An 18,278-nucleotide genomic window follows, 5' to 3' on the forward strand; every position below is an offset into this window, starting at 1 on the left:
AGAGTATAAATCTTAGTATAATGAGTAGTAATTAAGAGTAGTACATTCTAAATGTATAGCAAGATAAAATAAATTTCTGTTTTTAAAGAGGTTTAGATACAAAATGCATATATTCTTCCACTCCTGACAAGAAGCTGAAGTATCAGTGGATAATTAATAAGTGTGAATTTTGGGTTTCTACAATCACTCCCATTAACTAAGTATTCTGCCCTCAGTTTCCTTATGCATAAGACCTTTCATTTAGATGTTAATTGAGCATCAACTATGGGTAACATATTTAAGGTAATGCCAGCAGCTGTAAAATCCTCTAAAATAGATGAAGGTTCCAAAAAATAGAAGCTTATTCTCACTTACGTAACAGTTAGATGGAAGTTTTCTGCAGGAACTCCCTCTGCAACTTTTCTCTTAAGTATAAAATTATTCCACAATAAAAATTTACTAAAGAAAACAAAGTGAGCTTTACTGGTCTATGTATGGTTTCCCCACATGGTGATTCAGAGCCCAAACTCCTTCCATCTTGCATCTTCATCCCTCTGTAGGGCCTTGTTCATTGTTTTCCCAGCCAGGGTATGAGGAAAGAGAGGACATGGAGGGGAAACACTCCCTGGTTAATAGCCTTAGCCAGGGAGTGGCTGGCATTGTTTCTGCTCACATCCCTTGATCTGAACTAGTCACATGGCCACTCCTAACTGCAAGGTAGGCTGAGAAATGTAGCATCTAGAAAAGAGGATACAATTTTGGTGAACGGCCATACTCTTCACCATATAGCCGTTTACACCATCTATCCACCTCCCCAACGGACACAGCCTAAAGTCCCATCCAGTTACAGCGACAAGCTCAAATTTCAGAATCTCTGGTGATAAACAGCTCTCTCCATAAAGTCCAGGTTTTGCGGGAGGGGTGGGGAGACAGCCCAGGTAAGTGGTTTAGAGCTTGAGATATAAGCTCTGTCCCACTTTCCCCACCACGTCCAACAGACAACAATGGAGCAAGAACTTGGTACCTGGGAAAAACAAACAAAAACCTTTCTAATTTGTCAAAGGAAAAATAGGTAAACAGCCAGCAGTCACTGGGACCAAAACAATAATTAAATCCTACTGGCCAGTCTCTGTGAGACAACTTCCCTCAAAGTCGAGACAGTCCCCGGCTCTCCTTTCTGAAATTCCCCATGGCCACTGTTCTCCAGGGTTTCTGGCCCTGCTTTCTGGAGTCTCTTCCTTCTCAATTATCTTCCATAGGCCACCTGTGAAGTGAACATTGGGGAAAATTATCTCCTTAGATTTTTACATTCTTCATAACCCAGTTTTCATAGAGCAAATGTGGGGTTCCAGGTTGTATAGAGTCGTGGATTTTTTTAGGCCAGGATTCTGATTTTTTTTTTTTTTTTTTTTTTTTTGGTAAAACAATTCCCTCAAAATCTTCACAGACATTGATCTAATTCCTTCAGTCAGTTGTATGTGCCAGTAACCAGAACCAAAAATAATAAAGTCCTTTCCTAGACATAGTACTCAGGTCTGCTTTATTTCTTTAATTTCTTACACTTCTCTCTCTCTCATCCTCCTCATGTCCCTTCTTCCCTCCTTCTCTCTCTCCAAGTAAATATGAAACAATATTAATGAGAGTTTCTGATTAAATTATAAAACAGTATAAGATTTTATTATAAATTTTCTTTATGTTTTATTGTAGAATCTGTCTATTATGCTTCTTCAGGAAAAAGAACATTAAGATTTATTTTAATTTGTTCTAAAAGCACATAAAAAGTGTGATTTTTGAGTATTTAAACACATCTGGTTAATAATAGAAGACATGAGACTTAATAGAATATTGATACTGAAAAAGCTGAGCTCACATCATCAACAAAAAAATTTCAATATGAAATATTTTGTCCTAGTTACAAATCACCTTGAAACATAGAGGTGTGAAACAATGTTTTTATCATGCTTAGAGTCTGGCCAAAAATTCAGATGAAGCACAACAGGAGTAGCTTGTTTCTACCCAACAATATATTTGAGTTCTCTTCTGGGACGTTTGAAGGTTGGGGGAAACTCAATGGCCAAAAGGCAATCATCGGGAGTTCTTTTTTTTAATTTTTTAATTTTTATTTTTTTTTAGAGTAGAGTCTCACTCTGTTGCCCAGGCTGGAGTGCAGTTTTGTGATCATAGCTTACTGCAGCCTCAAAATCCTGGCTCAAGTGATTCTCCCACTTGAGCCTCTGGGGTAGCTAGGGACTGACTATAGGTGTGTGCCACCATGCCTAGCTAATTAAAAAAATTTTTTTGTAGAGTTGGAGTCTCACTATATTGCCCAGGCTAGGGCTCTTTTTAAATTTAACGTTCTATTTTTAATTATTAGGGGTACATTATGGGTATATATATGTATGGGGTAGTATAATGTTTTAACACACGTCTACAATGTAAATAATCAAATCAGGGTAATTGGGGTATTCATTAACCTGAGCATTTATCATTTCTTATTTCACATGTTCTCACTCATTTGGGGGAGCTATAAAACAAATGATCTCATAGAGATAGGGAATAGAATGATGATTACCAGAGCCTGGGAAGGGTAGAGGACTTCTTTATGCTCAAAAGCTTGGTGGTTGATGCTGGCTGTCTGCTGGAACCTCAGCCTTTCTATCAATTGGAAACCTGTAAGGCTTTCCTTGTGCTCACTCTGTGGGTGTGATTTGGGTTTCCTCCAACATATTTTCCAAAAGTGAGGGTTCTCAGAGGACGCAGGAGAATGTATGACATTTTTGTGTTCCAATCTTTGAAGTCATAGAGTGGAACTTCTGCTGTACTTTTTGATTGAAGCAGGCATAAGGTCTGCCCAGGTTCACATGAGAGAACACAGACTTCAACATTTGAAGAAAGGGTGTCAAGTTTACATGGTAAGAAGAGAATTGGGTTTGAGATGTGCTTGCAGCCAGCCATCTTTGAGTACATATTTTATTTAAATTAGTCAATGTCCAAAACATTTACTTCTCATTTTATATCTACTTAATTCACATGCTTGAATAACATTAAATAGGTTATTTTATGTGTATCCTTACTAAACTGTATCAAGAAAAATTATGTAATAATATCCAATGTCAATATATTTGCAGATATCCCGACACAGAAGGAATCATTCACAGCATATCTTGAAAGATGTCATTCCTCCATTGGAACAACTGGTGAGTGTTTAAGTCATTATATTCTTCATCTACTGATACAAAATAAATTACCACAAAACTCAGCAACTTAGAACAGCATAGGTTATTATCTCATTTTTCTGTGGGTCAGGAATCGGGACATCACTTAGTAGAGGGATCTAGCTTGGAGTCTCTCAAAACGTTGCAACAAAAGTGTCAGCCAGAATTGAGATCTCATCTGAAGGCTTGACTGGGGAAGTTCTGCTTTCAAGCTCACTTATGTGGTTGTTGGCTGGGTTCAGTTCTTCCAGGAATGTTGGCCAAAGGCTGCCCTTATTTCCTTGCCACATAGATTTCTTCAAAATAACAGCTTGCTTTTTCAAAGCATCCAAGATGAGAAGGCAAGAGGGAGAGTTTGCTAGCAAGATGGAAGTCAAAATCTCTTGTAACCTAATTGTAAAAGCAATACGCCATCAGCTTTGCCATATTCTTTTGGTTAAAAGTAAGTCATTAAGTCTACTTCACACAAGGGGAGAGGATTACATAAGGATGTGAATAATAGGAACCAGAGACTACAGGGGGCTTATTGTAAATGTTGATAGTTTTTTGTTATTGTTGTTGTCTTCAAAAAAATTAATAGACTCAACATCCATGAGAATGGCACTTTTTTCCATGTTTTGTGTATTGTTATATCCTAGTGACTAAAAGAGTACCTGAAATATTGTAAATAACATGAATGAATAAAGTATTATATATACCTTAAAAACACCTAAGACCAACCTTTCCGATATGTTCTGATACTTCTTTCTTTTAATGACCTCTTTTTTGATAAATACAATGTGCTTTTCCTCCATAAATATTCAACTTGTCTTTCCTGCTATATTTCATATTGGTCAATATGCTTCCAGTCTTATTGGCCTACAGGATATTGCACTATGATGACTGTATTCCTGTCTATATCTAGCTATTTCATCCCTGTTATCTTTCGGATGTCCCATCCTCAACACCAAAAATAATTTCTTTTTTTACTGCAGTGTTGCTCTTTTCTATTGCTTTTCATGTTCCAGATCCCACATCCCCACTCCAGCTATTTCTTGTTACTCTGCTTTACTTTAGGATAAGAATTTCTCAAAATAATTGTCTACCTTTGCTGTTTCCAATTTCTGCCCTCCCTTTTTCTCTTGAACCAACTCTATTTAGGCTTTTATCTCAATCATTCACCTCTTATCCAGGTCACCGATTGCCTCCATGTTCAATCCATCAGTAACTTCCCAGTTCTCTCTTCAGTAGGTCCATCTGAGCATTTAACCCAATTGATAGTTCTCTTCTTGAATCAATTGCCTATTGGGAACAATGCTCACTATTTGGGTAGTTGGTACACTAGAAGCCCAACAACCGCCAGTATGCAGTATATCCATGTAACAAATAAGCACATATATCCACTGAATCTAAATTTTTTTATTAAACAGAAACATTTTCCTCACATGACTACCAGTAACCACTTTCTCATGGCTCTCCAATTAGCTGGAGAACCACCTCTTTTCAATCCCCTTTACTGGTCCCTCTTCATTTTGGAGCTCAGTTTTTATTTTTTATTTTTTCTCTCTATAGTAATTTCCTAGGGCATCTCATTCAGTGTTGTAGCTTTAGACCATGTAACACTAGCCACTTCTAAATTTCTATTTCCAGCATGGACCACAGCCATGAACTTCAGTACTATAAATTCTGGCATTTTTACACACAATTCTAATATACATCCTAAACTTAGCATATCTGAAACTGATCCCGATTTTTGCCCAAACCCGTTTTCCGTTTCACAAGTCTTCTCCATTTCACAAGATGCTAACTTCATTCCTCCAGGTGCTTCAGTCAAAACACTAAAAGTCATCTTCCCTTGTTTCTGTCATAACATAAATGAACACCAAAGAACCCAGTTTGCTCTGTCTTCAAAATATACCCAGAATCAGTTCATTTCTCACCACCATTACTATCATCTGTCACCCAGTTTATTGAAATAGTCTCCCTGTTTACCCACTTTCGCTTTCTACTGTTTATTTTCAACACAACAGCAGGAGTGATCCTGTTAAAATGTAAATTAGATTTTGTTTCTTATCTTAGTCAGTCTGTTACTACAACAGATACCACAAACAAGGCGGCTTTTAAACAACAGAAATTTATTTCTCATAGGTCTAGAGGCTGGAAGTCCAAGATCAGCATTCCATTCTGGTCAGGATCTGGTGAGGGCCCTCTTCTGGGTTGCAAACAGCTGACTTCTTGTATCCTCACATGGCAAAAAGAGGGCAAGAGAACTGGGGTCCCTTTTAAAAAGGCGTTAATCCTATCCATGAGAGCTCCACCTTTATGACCTAATTACCTCCTAATAACATTACATTGGGGTTTAGGATTTCAACATATGAATTTTAAGGAGAAACAAACATACGGTCCATCTCACATCACTCCTTGACTCAAAATCCTCCCTGGCTTTTAGTCTACCCCAGGTAGATTTGGATATCTCATATGTTCCTTTGCTTTACATCTCTGCTCTAATATCACCTTTTTAAATAGGTCTTCCCTAATCTCTCTTAAAAAAAAATAATGAAACAAAAACAAACAAACAAAACCCATAGGGGCTAGGTGTGGTGGCTCATGCCTGTAATCTCAGCAGTTTGGGAGGCTGAGGAGGTGGCTCACTTTAGGTCGGGAGTTGAAGACCAGCCTGGCCAACATGGTAAAACCCCATCTTTACTAAAAATATACAAAATTAGCCAGGTGTGGTGGCACTCATCTGTAGTCCCAGCTACTTGTTAGGCTGAGGCAGGAGAATCGCTTGAACCCTGCGGGTGGAGGTTGCAGTGAGCCAAGATTGTGCAGAGAGAGATTAAAAAAAAAAAAAAAAAAACAGGAACCTACAAATGAACAAACAAGAAACCACACCATTTCCATCCACACTTCTTTTAACTTAATTTACTCTATAGACCTTACCACCAGATGGCACACTACAGCATTTATTTTTGTTAGTTTGTCACTCCATTAGAATTTTAGTTCTATGAGGGCAAGGACACTGACTTCTGTGTTCATTACTTCATTCCCATGACTACAATAATTGCTAGAACATGTTAAGGACTCAGTAAATATGTGTTGAATGAAGGCATAATGAAAATTTAATGGCTTTTGTTTTCACTTCCAAGCTTGTAATACACAGGTCTATGCTTGTATACTTTCTCTCCTGTGAATTAGTCATTTGTTCTAGGATGTCATCTCTATCATCACAGAAATGAAATCCCTCAAGTTGAACCCTTCATCAGTGCCTTCTCAAACTGATTCCCTCTTTCCATTGAGCCCATTCCTATTAGTAGCAAACATATATCTAGGATGAGAACACATTTTCTTTATGTTCTTTATTTTCTCCCTGGCCCTTTGGATAAGTCATCATTTTCTGATGAAATGTCTCAATGGTTGTGGTGCCCACATGCTTCTCCTTGTGCACCCCCAAACCCCCACCCAAGCCTTGAAATGCTTCTGACCTTATCATACTCTATCATCCCCCCCACTGATCCTAGGCAGCAATTCCAGAGCAGCCTTCTTTCAATAGTACTTTCATTATTTCATTTTCAAATTTTCTATAGCATCATGGTCCCCAATTTACATTATTTATTATCCTCTCTCAAACACATACCCTCAAGCCAGGAATAGTAACATGATTAAGACATGGCTCTTACCCTGAAGGAGCTTGGATTTCCTGTAGCAATTATAGTCCTTTCATCCCAGCACATGATCATATGTTGTTTTGTGTTGTTGACTCTTATTCCATAGGTAATAGACTTGTTCCATGGCTGGATTGTAAATGTCTTGAAGTTAGAGGCCATGACTTGTAATTTTCTTTATTATATCGTACTTCTACTTAGATTGCTTTTGGCACTAGTACTTGTTCAGGAAAGACATGCTTGTGAATTGATGTAACAAGAAATTAAAAGTTTATTAAAACAATGTTGCTAGTTGCAGATATTAATAAATATATGCCTAACATTTGTAGTGAAAGCCAATTTTTCAATATAATTAGATATACTAATAGATTGTTTTCAAAATTAATTACGTGGATCTCAACTTAGAGAGCATTTTCTCTAGGAAGGATTTCTCTAATTCCTTAAATTTGAATTAGATAGCCGTTTGATCTGTCTCTCAATAGCAGCTGGGTCTTGACTCTATTCCAGCCCCATCACACTAAAATTGCCTATTTCCTTTATTGCTGTTACTGAGCTATAAGCTATTTGAAGGGAGGACTATGTCTTATTTATTGTTTTACTATTAAAACTTCGTATAAAGACTGGCACACTGTAGTTCTCCAATAAATAGGAAAATAAATGCTTTATTTGTTTGGTTTTATTTTAAATAAATTTGGATTACACAGAAAATAAAGTACAAAAATAATTATGAAGAGCTGGATTATTTTGTAAAAATAACACATAAGAAGTTTGCTCTGAAGTAGTTGATGGAAAATGGCAAAATTTAGGCTGAAAATGGAGCTCAGTAAATGTCTGTGTTTGTGTGTGTGTCTGTATGTTTATACATAAAATATATATGCACTTATATTTCAACAGGGCCTAAAGGTGCCCCAAAGTTTTTTACATAAAAAATTATAATATATATAAAATCCAAATTATGGGTATTTAAAAAATTAATAATTTTTATATATTTTAATTGTGTATTTTCTATGCCACTATATCAAGCATAAGCTAATATCAGAAGAACCATTAGAATATTCAGAAATAGTTTTCATAATTTACCTGCCTACTCTTAAGGCTATTTGTTGATTTACTTGCATATAGTAGGGTTTCTCTGCAGCCTCAGTTCTAAATAAATGAAACTCACTTTGAATATCACTAATTATAGATAATATAGTAATAGATAACAGATCTATTTGCCCAATACTCTATTTTAGCCCCAATGACCTTGGAAAAGTAACATCAGGAAGTCCTGCTAAACAGAAGCAAAAACAATAATAAAAAAGTTTTTTACCTTGCAATTTATCTCTTTTTTGCTGCATACCTGAATATTTTTCTGTTCTCTCTTTTTCCTTCCTTCTCTCCCTCTCTCATTGACACACACACACACACACACACTCACACACACACAGTGCCATGAGTTCTAAAAACTTTTGGAACTACCAATCAGCTTACTTCCTAGTCTTGACTTGGGTTTTCCTGGATCATGTCTCTGAACGCTTATCTTGCTGTGTCTTGTGAACATGCATAACATTCAACTTTTATCCATCAATCTCTACTTGAATTGAATTTCTTACTTACCGTTATTTTAAAGGCAGAAACATTATCTTCATCCCAAATTCTTATTTATGAATTATCTATATTGATGAGCAATGCCCCAATAATCACCCATTCCCCCAGACAGAAAATCTGATTAATTATAGACCATTCATTATCGTTCACACTAACACTTGAATTATTTTTCAGAACCTATGAAGTTTTCTTCACATCTGATTAATCTAATACTGTGTTCTTTTTACCAGGACTCACATACTCTTTCTGCACTCTGGTATGTTCCCACTTCATCTCTCCAACTCTCCTCACCTCCACCATGCCTTAGGGTGGCTTCCAGAGTCATCCAGGAGTCCTGGCAGTAGTTTCCTTGGCCGTACCTACCAGGATGAGCTATCATATATGAAATAATATACAGGAAAATACTTCTGAGAATTAATGACATTCTTTCCTTTGGAGTTATTATCCATCATCTCTACTGTATGGATCTTCAGGCTTATTTATTTCTAAAACGTTGGGATATATAAATCTCAATTCCTTTATATCTCATATTCAGATAACTCTACTAAACATTCTCCAGGAAACAGGAGAGACCTTGGCTTTGGGCCAAAATTTATCAAAGTATCCTATTAGGTCCACCATGTTGTAGGACAATTATTCACTTTATAAAATGAAATCGGCCATTTTGGATGCTCTCATAGAGGCTAACACCCTTTGGGAGTCATGCTTCCTCTCTTAATGTTCCTTTTAAGAAAATAGATTGTAAACAGCATGGTTAAACAGAACAAAGCATTTATTTCTTTTGAATATTGGCCAAAATACATTCCTAATCTGAATATAAAATTTCAGGGTGGAAACTACACTGACAGATGATGTTATTTATGCCACATGTATGTAAATCCATAGGGTTTCGGTAGAAGAGACGGAAATCATTTCCTGAGAATCAGTGTGGTTGCTTAGAAAGTGCTATAATATCACAACAGTTTTGTACATGAATCATCAAATACATCAATATGCATTTGTTTCCTGATCTTGTATATTCTATATTGTAACTGTTCATGAGACCTAATTATTTTCAGGGTACTTTTTCTTTTCCCCTTAAAGAAACATTCAAGAAAAAGAACCCTGTTTATAACATGTTAAATCTTTATCTTGTTTATTTTTATCAACAGAGTGTAAGACATGTCTGTGGATAACTCTGCAGGAGTCAAAAGCCTATGGCAGGTTTTACAGAATCATCTGCTACCTCCTGAGCTAGGAGGATTTTGAGGACAGAGCTCAGGAAGTTGCCATGGCTTGGGGGCAAAGCAGGATTTTGCAGATAAACCCTAAGTCACAGATTCTACCTTTTGGAGCCAGATATCATTTTGTGGATTAATTAATACTTGTGAGGGCTTTGAGCATGAAAGACATTGTGAGAATACAGTGTTTTCTTGTTTTAAAACAAAGGACAGAGACTTTGGGGGAATAATTCTATTGATCAAGCTGGGCTTTCCTTAAACTGCTGAAAAACTCTAAAAGCTCTTTAGTCTTTCAAAATTCTACTTGGGTAAGACAAAATTAGGTTTTCTGAAATATCCTTCCAGATCTTCAAGCTGTTAATAATAAGTTATGTAACAATAATAAGTTATATAATTTAATAATGCTAATAGAAACCATCTCTAAGTTTTCATTATTTCATGTGCCCTTCCTTTTCTCAAGTAAGAGCATGTATATTAATTCAAGTATTCGTTGAGGCCATCACTGTGCTAGGCTTGGAATATGTGATAATATGCTAACTGGCCATGTCCTTTTCTAGAGAAGCGTTCAGTCTAGGGATGAACAGAAGTGTTAAATAAAGGAAGGCATAATTCTATAAGTGAAAATTACAAAATGTGCTATGATTAAAAAAACAAGTTTCTGTGAGAACCTACACTGGATTAAGTAGTCATGGATGGATTCTTTGAAATGGCCAGTTAACTTGAGATTTTGCAAGATTGATGGAGTTTGCCAAGCAAAGAACTGGAAGAAGAATGTTGAAGCAGAAAGAAACAAGTGCAAGGGTCGCCAGGTCGGAACAAAGTTGTTACATCTGAAAAACTGCAAGAATTCCATAGCAGCCAGAATATTATGAACAAGGGAAAAGAGTCACAGGTTTTGAGGAGAGAGAGGCAGTGCCCAGATTGCAAAGGGCCTTGAAGTGATGGTAAGACGTTCAGAAGCCATTGAAACACAGAAACAAATGACAATACCTCTCCCATCCAGCTCCACATTTGAAATCCATTTAACTCTAGAGTAGAGAAAAAGAACACACACAACAGCAACAATAAAGGCTATTAATATTGAGCAATCCTTTCTTCCCCACTGCCTAGACTGAAATTAAGTTATAACACAGAAATTGAATTACACTAATAAGTTGCCCAGACAGTAACCAGGAAGGCCATTCTCATTGAAGTCCAGTGACAGGCAAAGAACAAGGAACATATTTACATCAAAGACACAAATAAATAGAATTCAGGGAAGAAGAGAGAGCAATGGTGAGTGGAAGTTGGGTGGTGCATGAGGGAGGGAGAGGTGAGCTATAGTAAAAGCCTCCAGAAGACTGAAGGAAGTTCTTGAGATACAAAAGGGGTGCCTTCCTCAGCCTGTTTCTCAAACAGAATCTGGATTCCTTGGTGGTGACCAAATGAACACACTGGTTGCCAGATGAAAGGTTCAGAAAAAAAGTGTTATGGGGGTTCTTAAACATCAAATAATAACATTTTCAAAATGACATTTTAATGAGTTAGGGGTGAATAAATCAGAGACACGCAGATAAAATTTCCCTTGAAATACATAGAGGTTTCACATGATGGGGAAAAGCACTTGGCAAAACATAATATGTGCTTTGCCAAACCTAACATTTGAAAAATGGGTTAAGACATTCAGCATAACCCCAAAGCTGGACATGTTGTCTTATCCTAAGTGAGAGAAAGTAAGGGAGGGAGGCTACCCATGAAAACATTGCTCAACAAACTTATTAAAGAATATAAATAAGTTGAAATGAGTAAACCATGCCTAACTCTGAAATCAAATTTCATGCTGAAATCAAACCTGCTTATCAAGGACCTCTTTGAGAATTCTTGGTGACCTCTTTCTGGACACCACTCAGGTATGACCCAGAACCATTCTTCTTTGCTTTTCTTCTACTCCTCTTCACATGCAATCATTGTATCCAACTTTATATATTTGGTTTACCACTTCTTAAAAATGTGCACACACAGTAAATGATGTATTTACATCAGACAAAAACATCATACTGAATCTATCTCTAAAGGCATAATATTTCATTCTTGAGCTATATTTAAGACAGTTCTAAAATTAAGACTTTTTAAAATATTTAAAAACTATTAGTACATTATATGATGTACAGATAAGCTGGAGTTTTAAGGTATTTTTTCTGCTTTTGATTCTGTTCTTAATGGATTATGTCCACTGTGAGTTCGCTGATAATGAGCAAATCAAATATAGCATGAATAGCAGAGCCAGTATGGGAATAAGTGAGTATTGAGAAGAAAATGTAAGCAATAAGTTCCAAAGAGAAAGAGTGCAACCTAAAAACAAAGGCAAAATAAATAAATAAATAAATAAATAAATGAAAGCAATAGGAAAAAGAAAGACAGATAAAGTAGGTATTTCTATGGATAGTGGAGAAGTAAAAAATGGCGGGCGGGGGTGGGGGGTGGGAATTTAAGAAGGAAAGTGAAGCATCATTTGGGGGTAAAATAATGTAACCAAATGTGTCCTCATTCTGTGCTCTTTAATAGAAATCATTGAAACAGACAAGATTAACAGCAAAGTACTATGATCTATTAAAAGTTCAGAGAAAGTATAGCAGCTGCCTCATTATTAAATAGGAAAATAATTAAATGCTAAATCTGCTTGATAATTATAGTGGCCCAGGGTTGTAGTTATAGAGAGATGATGCAGAATTCTTTTGGAGAGAGGTCAGTCAGTCACACAGAAGGTTTCATAGGGTGATGCTACTTTAAAGGGATCATCTCAGTTTAGAGCTGGGGCCTGTCTCTGCATTGTGGATCCAGAAAAATCATATTTATCTTCATTATTAGTGTTTACTGAGATGATGATCCCTTGAGTCTATCTCACAGTACATAATAGGGAATATTCTGATACTATTTAAGTCACCCGCTTTCTACATCAAAGGACCTAGGAAGCTGAACTAGGATTCAGATGGTTGCCAATGAGCACATTATCAGAACAAAGGGGAAGAGAACAATAACTTAAATACATCAGCAGAGAAAATGTTATGAGGCACAAGGGCCATGTGGTTCTGGTGTTAAAAGCCAAACCCTTCTCATCAAAATCTGGTAAAAGTTGCAGATTAAGTTTATTTCCATTTATAAACAGAAAGGGTTATTTTAACAGAACACTTTGGTGGAATGGTGTAGCTGAAAATCTATTATTTGCAATTGTATCTGAGGACAACATGAAGCCTTCTCATAAAAAAAAAGAAAAACTGCAGTGTGTGTATGTACAGTTAACACGCTAGTCTTTCTGCCATGATTGTTACCATTAATCAAAGGTTGTCTTCTGCTCCCCTGTCTTGTCTGTCGCCTCCAACGTAGGTTGATAAACAGGTGCTATCTGGGTATCCCACTGCCATTCATTCTTCTCATCTGTATCTCAGCACGGCTGTGTCTGCCGAGCACTTTCTCAATGCTTGCAGACTGGCTGGCATCCAATATGAACAAATTGCTGATCTTTCCAGCCATTTAATGTTAAATAGGGCTTCTAAGGAACATTGGACAAATAGCTCAAGAAGCCAGATTTAGCATCTAAAGATTGGTTGACATTTCTTAAGTATACTTAGTTTAGGGACTGCTACTACTTTAAAGAACTTCAATTTGGCCTAGAATTCGGCAAGTAGTATCCTAAACTTAGACCTAGAGCTGTAAGTAATTTTGTAAATTACTGGAGACAAGACCATCTGAGCTCTAGATGAGTAGCCCGCTCAACTGGAATTTATAGATCATTGTCCCTTCAAACCATGGGATTAACATTGAGTAGGAATAATTATTAGAGAAATTAATAAGGTACCATATATAAACCCACATGCAAAATGCATAGCAATCTTTTGCTTGCCCTAATACTTCTTTTGGCACACTATGAGCCTCCCAGAATAACTGATTCCTGGTGTCTGAAACATGGTGACGTATTTCAAACTATCATGACAAAGAATAGTAAAGTAATTAATCCTACCTCATGGAAGCTTCACTTGCCAGCATGAGACCTTTCACAATGCAGTGCTTTCAGTGTAGAAAGCATAATTGGAATTTTCTATCCAGGCTAAAAGATGGCCTGAGTCTGTGAGATGACTTAAGCAGGGCATGGTATCCAGTCCCCCCAGAAAAGGAGCAGGAATATCTTGAATATGAACTCCCAGGAGTTTAAGCCTCAAGAGGATTAAAATTGTCCTATTAATCTTTCCAGTTCTATTGTAAGCAGAGGAGCTGGCATTTAGAGGAAAGAAGTGTTATTAATTAAAAATGTGTTGAAAAGAATGAATAAGTGTACATCAAGTATTAAAAAGACAATGAAAGGGCTGGGTGCGGTGGCTCATGCCTGTAATCCCAGCACTTTGGGAGGCCGAGGTGGGTGGATCACCTGAGGTCGAGAGTTCGAGACCAGCCTGACCAACATGGAGAAACACTGTCTCTACTAAAAATACAAAATTAGCTGGTCATGGTGGCACATGCCTGTAATCCCAGCTACTCGGGAGGCTGAGGCAGGAGAATCACTTTAACCTGGGAAACGGAGATTGCGGTGAGCTGAGATCCCGCCGTTGCACTCCAGCCCACGCAACAAGAGCAAAACTCCGTCTCAAAAATAAAATAAAATAAAATAAAATAAAATAAAATAAAGAAGATGAAGGAAAATAAACACCTGATCTCAGAAGTGAGAATGTGTGCACAGTGGTAGGACATAGATATACTACATGTAGAAATGTGCATGTAAACATTTAACAAATATGCATGGTGGTAGCAAGTGTAGTAGGTAATAGAACATAGCAGAAGCATTATTAGCTTCTTCTAATGACCTGGAAGGCAGCCTGGACTTTGGAAAATGATATGAGAAGATAACTAACTTGCTATTCAGTTCTTCCTCATTTTTCCTGGGACCTCTGTATGATCATTCCTGAAAAGTCTATTGCATTGATCCAAGACCATGGAACTGGCTCAGCCATTGATGACAATGATGTCACATTCATTGAGTCTTAACTTGAGAAATCCAGCCCTTGGCGTCAATCTCAAGTATTCTGGGAAAAGTCCTGCAGTGTCTGGGGAAATGTTACTTATGTGTTCAAGGAAAGAGAATTCTATGATGTATACCTTAAACCTGTTTATGTTGATTTCTCCCTATAAGAGTATTAGCTTTTTCCTTTCACATTTCCTATCTCTTTTAGAGAAATTTTCATCAATAATTTATCTTTGTGGGTAGCAAATGTCTACCGAGGGATCTTTTGTGAATTTTTGGAAAAAACAACTGGGGCTATATTTTTAGGCGAGAACGCATGCATCAATTTTTATGATGGGTTGATAGGTTTTGTAGTTTTTTTGGTAGATAAATCCAGGTTTTGGGTAACTGTTAATCAGAAGAAAACTTAAATAAAACAATAAATTTTTTCTACGGTTACACAACAAAATTTCTCAGTATACATTCCTAAAAAAAGGAACCTCCTTTGTGGTGCTAATTGCTATTGAAAACATCTTTCTTCCAAACATTTGTGGATACTAGTGATACACAGAGTTAAACACTAAATTTATTTTATGGGTTTTACGAGGTAGAAAAATAAAATTCCCTGGCACCAAGAAAAAGGGACAGTATACATAGAATAAAATGTGGAAAAAGCAAATGAATAGATGTATCCAAATACAAAAACAAAAAGGCACCAGCGAATACCATGGTTCTCAAAGTTATCCAAGAAAGCTTCCTTAGATGCTTTAGACTTGTGGAGAACATGGTGAAGTAAAAGAAACTTTCTGGATATGGAGATAAGTAAAAAACACTTTGCTATCATTTTCATAAGTCATCATTATTGTTATCTCTATCATTATTTATTTAGTCAAAAATGTATTCATCAAATGCATTTTAAAACTAAGTCCCGTGCTATGTATTAGGAATAAAACAAGGCAGAAAAACTCTCACCTATATCAGAGCAGACATTTAACCAGTGAGATTTTAGTGATTTGGAACAACTCCTTTACCTCTAAATATCTCTTCCTTTCACTTGTAGTATTGAAGATAAATTTTTTGGCTTGCCCAGTTTACTATAAATATTTAAATAAACATTTAAATAGCCATTCATTTACTTATTTGTTCAAACGATTTTATTATTTTGACTATTGGCACTACCAAAATATTCCAAAAGCTAGGAATCCAGGTGTAAAAGGTACAGTTTTTTGCCTTTGATGGACTCATAGCACATGATTTGCCTGCAGGCACAGATAAATAAAAGGATATTTACAACATGATCTGATATGTGCTGTCACAGTGACAATGGCAAACTGTAAATGGAGATTCAGGATGGTGCACCTGAAAGAGATGGCAAAGGAATCATGGAAAGACCCTCTAATAAAAAGACATACACATTAAAATTTGGTTTTCTTCTTGTTTATTTTTTGAGATGGGGTTCTTGCTATGCTGCCCGGGCTGGTGTCAAACTCCTAGGACCAACAGATTCTCCCACCCCAACCTCCCACATAGCTGTGATCACAGGCACTTGCCACTGCACGGGGTTTTACTAATTTAATTTTGAAGTAGATTAAATATACTTAGGACTTTTGTGAGATGAAGACATGGTCACGGTGGACTATTTCAGCTGGGGGGATAACATGGGGTGGCACTGAGGGAGTGTGGTCCTCTGATACTAGGCAGCTCAGGGGGGAAGGGTGTGGGCAATTCACTAAGAGTGAAAGATGAAGGCTAAGGACTTGGGATGGGGCATGTGAGGCAGACACAGGAGGGTAGAAATAGGATGCTAAGAAATTAAAACACCTAGTATAGGCTTTGCAGGGAGTCAACCTATCACAATTTGCATTGTGCATTTATTTTGCCAAAACGCCAACAAACACTTCTGCGGAGTTATAATGACTTGTTGAATTTCCTTTAAGAAACTTGCAGCTCTATTAGAAATGAAAGCAAATACAGTATATGCAAATCAGAAAATGAAGCAATCCTACATCATGGAAGAAGATAATGAGATACTGCTACTACAGGGTATCTTGGCAATTGACCAAAATATATGAAATGTTGCTATTTTAAATGCCCTTCCATGATTCAACTAGCTCAGTTACCTGGTCTCACTGAAGTCTTCCTTTATCCTGGCTTCAGAAGGTACATGGGGAGGCTTGAAAAGAAAAACTTTTCTAAGGATACTTGGTAAACTAAAGGAAGGCATTGAATTTGCCTTCCTTTTACCATTTGCAATCAATTTTTTAAACAAGTGACTTCAATGCCCAGAAAAAAAGTCAATAAAGGTGTATCACTATCTAACAAATCATTCACATTCCTCTTCATAGACTGTCTTTTAGATATTTAACAGCTTGTAATGACTATGATTTTGCAGGCACTTCCCATAAGCTATATATGCATTATTAATAAAGTTCTATGACTGAAAACTTCCATCACTGCAATGACTCTTGAAAAGCATAGGTTTATTCAAATCAACAATGCATAGTAGTTTGTCACGGTTTTAACATATGCATTCTTCTTGCAGATGGTTGAAAAAGAAGGTTATCTGCAAAAAGCTAAAATTGCAGATGGAGGAAAGAAACTAAGGTAATAAAATTATTTAATTCATTTTTATATAACTATGCTGGTTATTCATATGCTCAACTTGTGCCGCTGTTATTGTTTGGGATGCAAGTCCCTATGGTACCAGACTAGAACAGTCTCCTCTGCTACTACTATGATCAACATTATTTTTAATGTAACTACAGTTTTTAAAGACAGGCACTACATTCTGTATTGTTGAACGGAACACATAAATGAGGTGCTTTTTGTCCTCCTTGGACTTGAACTCATAAAACACTGAAAATAAGACAATGGATTGTGATTTCTGTGATTGAAAGATTAGAGAATGAATGCATTCATTTGTGATATATAAAAGTCTCTGTACAATACCTTGTGAGAATAATTTCTTGAAGGATGGAAGATTTGAACCACTTTTGTAGCTAAAAATAGAAACTGATAAAATAAAAGTAACATCATATACAGAGGTGAGAGAAATTTGAAAAGGGAATAATAACTCTTCAGAAAACAATAACAACAAAAATCTTGAAGAAAAAAAGTAAGGTTGATAGGACGGTAAAGAAAGATGATAATTGTATGGTACATACCGTATGTTTAGAAATAATCACCTCCATTTTAGAATTTTTGCTATTTCTCATATTGGTTCTGTTACATATTTAGCTTTGTGCTGGGTGATATGCAAGCTACCAAATTTGTAGAAAATGCCCAAGTTGAGAGACAAGGCATTTACTCTTAAATGTATTACTAACAATTAAAATTATATAGGATAAATGTACTAATTAGCTACACAATGGGACACCTGTTAGTTGTATAATACAATTCATTACTAGAATGACACTCTGGGTCAACACCAGAGAATAAAGTCTGCTTTTGTTTGATGGCTATAATGAATTAATATATTTATTTAAACAAAGTAAACTTTGAGGGGGGAAGAAATCATCCATAATTTCACTACTTAAAATAGCTATTTCAGTTGTAAATAACAAGCTCTATTTTCTCTCCATATTGTGTCTTATTCTGGGATAGTGAACAAGGCCTTAAATCTTTGCCTGGACTATTTTTCTGGAGTGACCCTGCAGCC

The 18,278-nt window shown here is 36.5% G+C and overlaps 1 protein-coding gene across 1 annotated transcript in view; it reads left to right on the forward strand.

Moving 5' to 3' along the window:
- Positions 1-18,278, forward strand: part of ARHGAP15 (Rho GTPase activating protein 15) — a 149,225-nt gene that overhangs the window by 109,168 nt on the left and 21,779 nt on the right. Inside the window, 2 exon segments of the mRNA NM_001131603.1 lie at positions 3,108-3,176; positions 17,163-17,224. Of these exon segments, the coding sequence (NP_001125075.1) occupies positions 3,108-3,176; positions 17,163-17,224 (131 nt within the window).

This window comes from Pongo abelii, chromosome 11 (genome assembly GCF_028885655.2).
Source record: "Pongo abelii isolate AG06213 chromosome 11, NHGRI_mPonAbe1-v2.0_pri, whole genome shotgun sequence".
Taxonomy (NCBI): Eukaryota; Metazoa; Chordata; class Mammalia; order Primates; family Hominidae; genus Pongo; species Pongo abelii.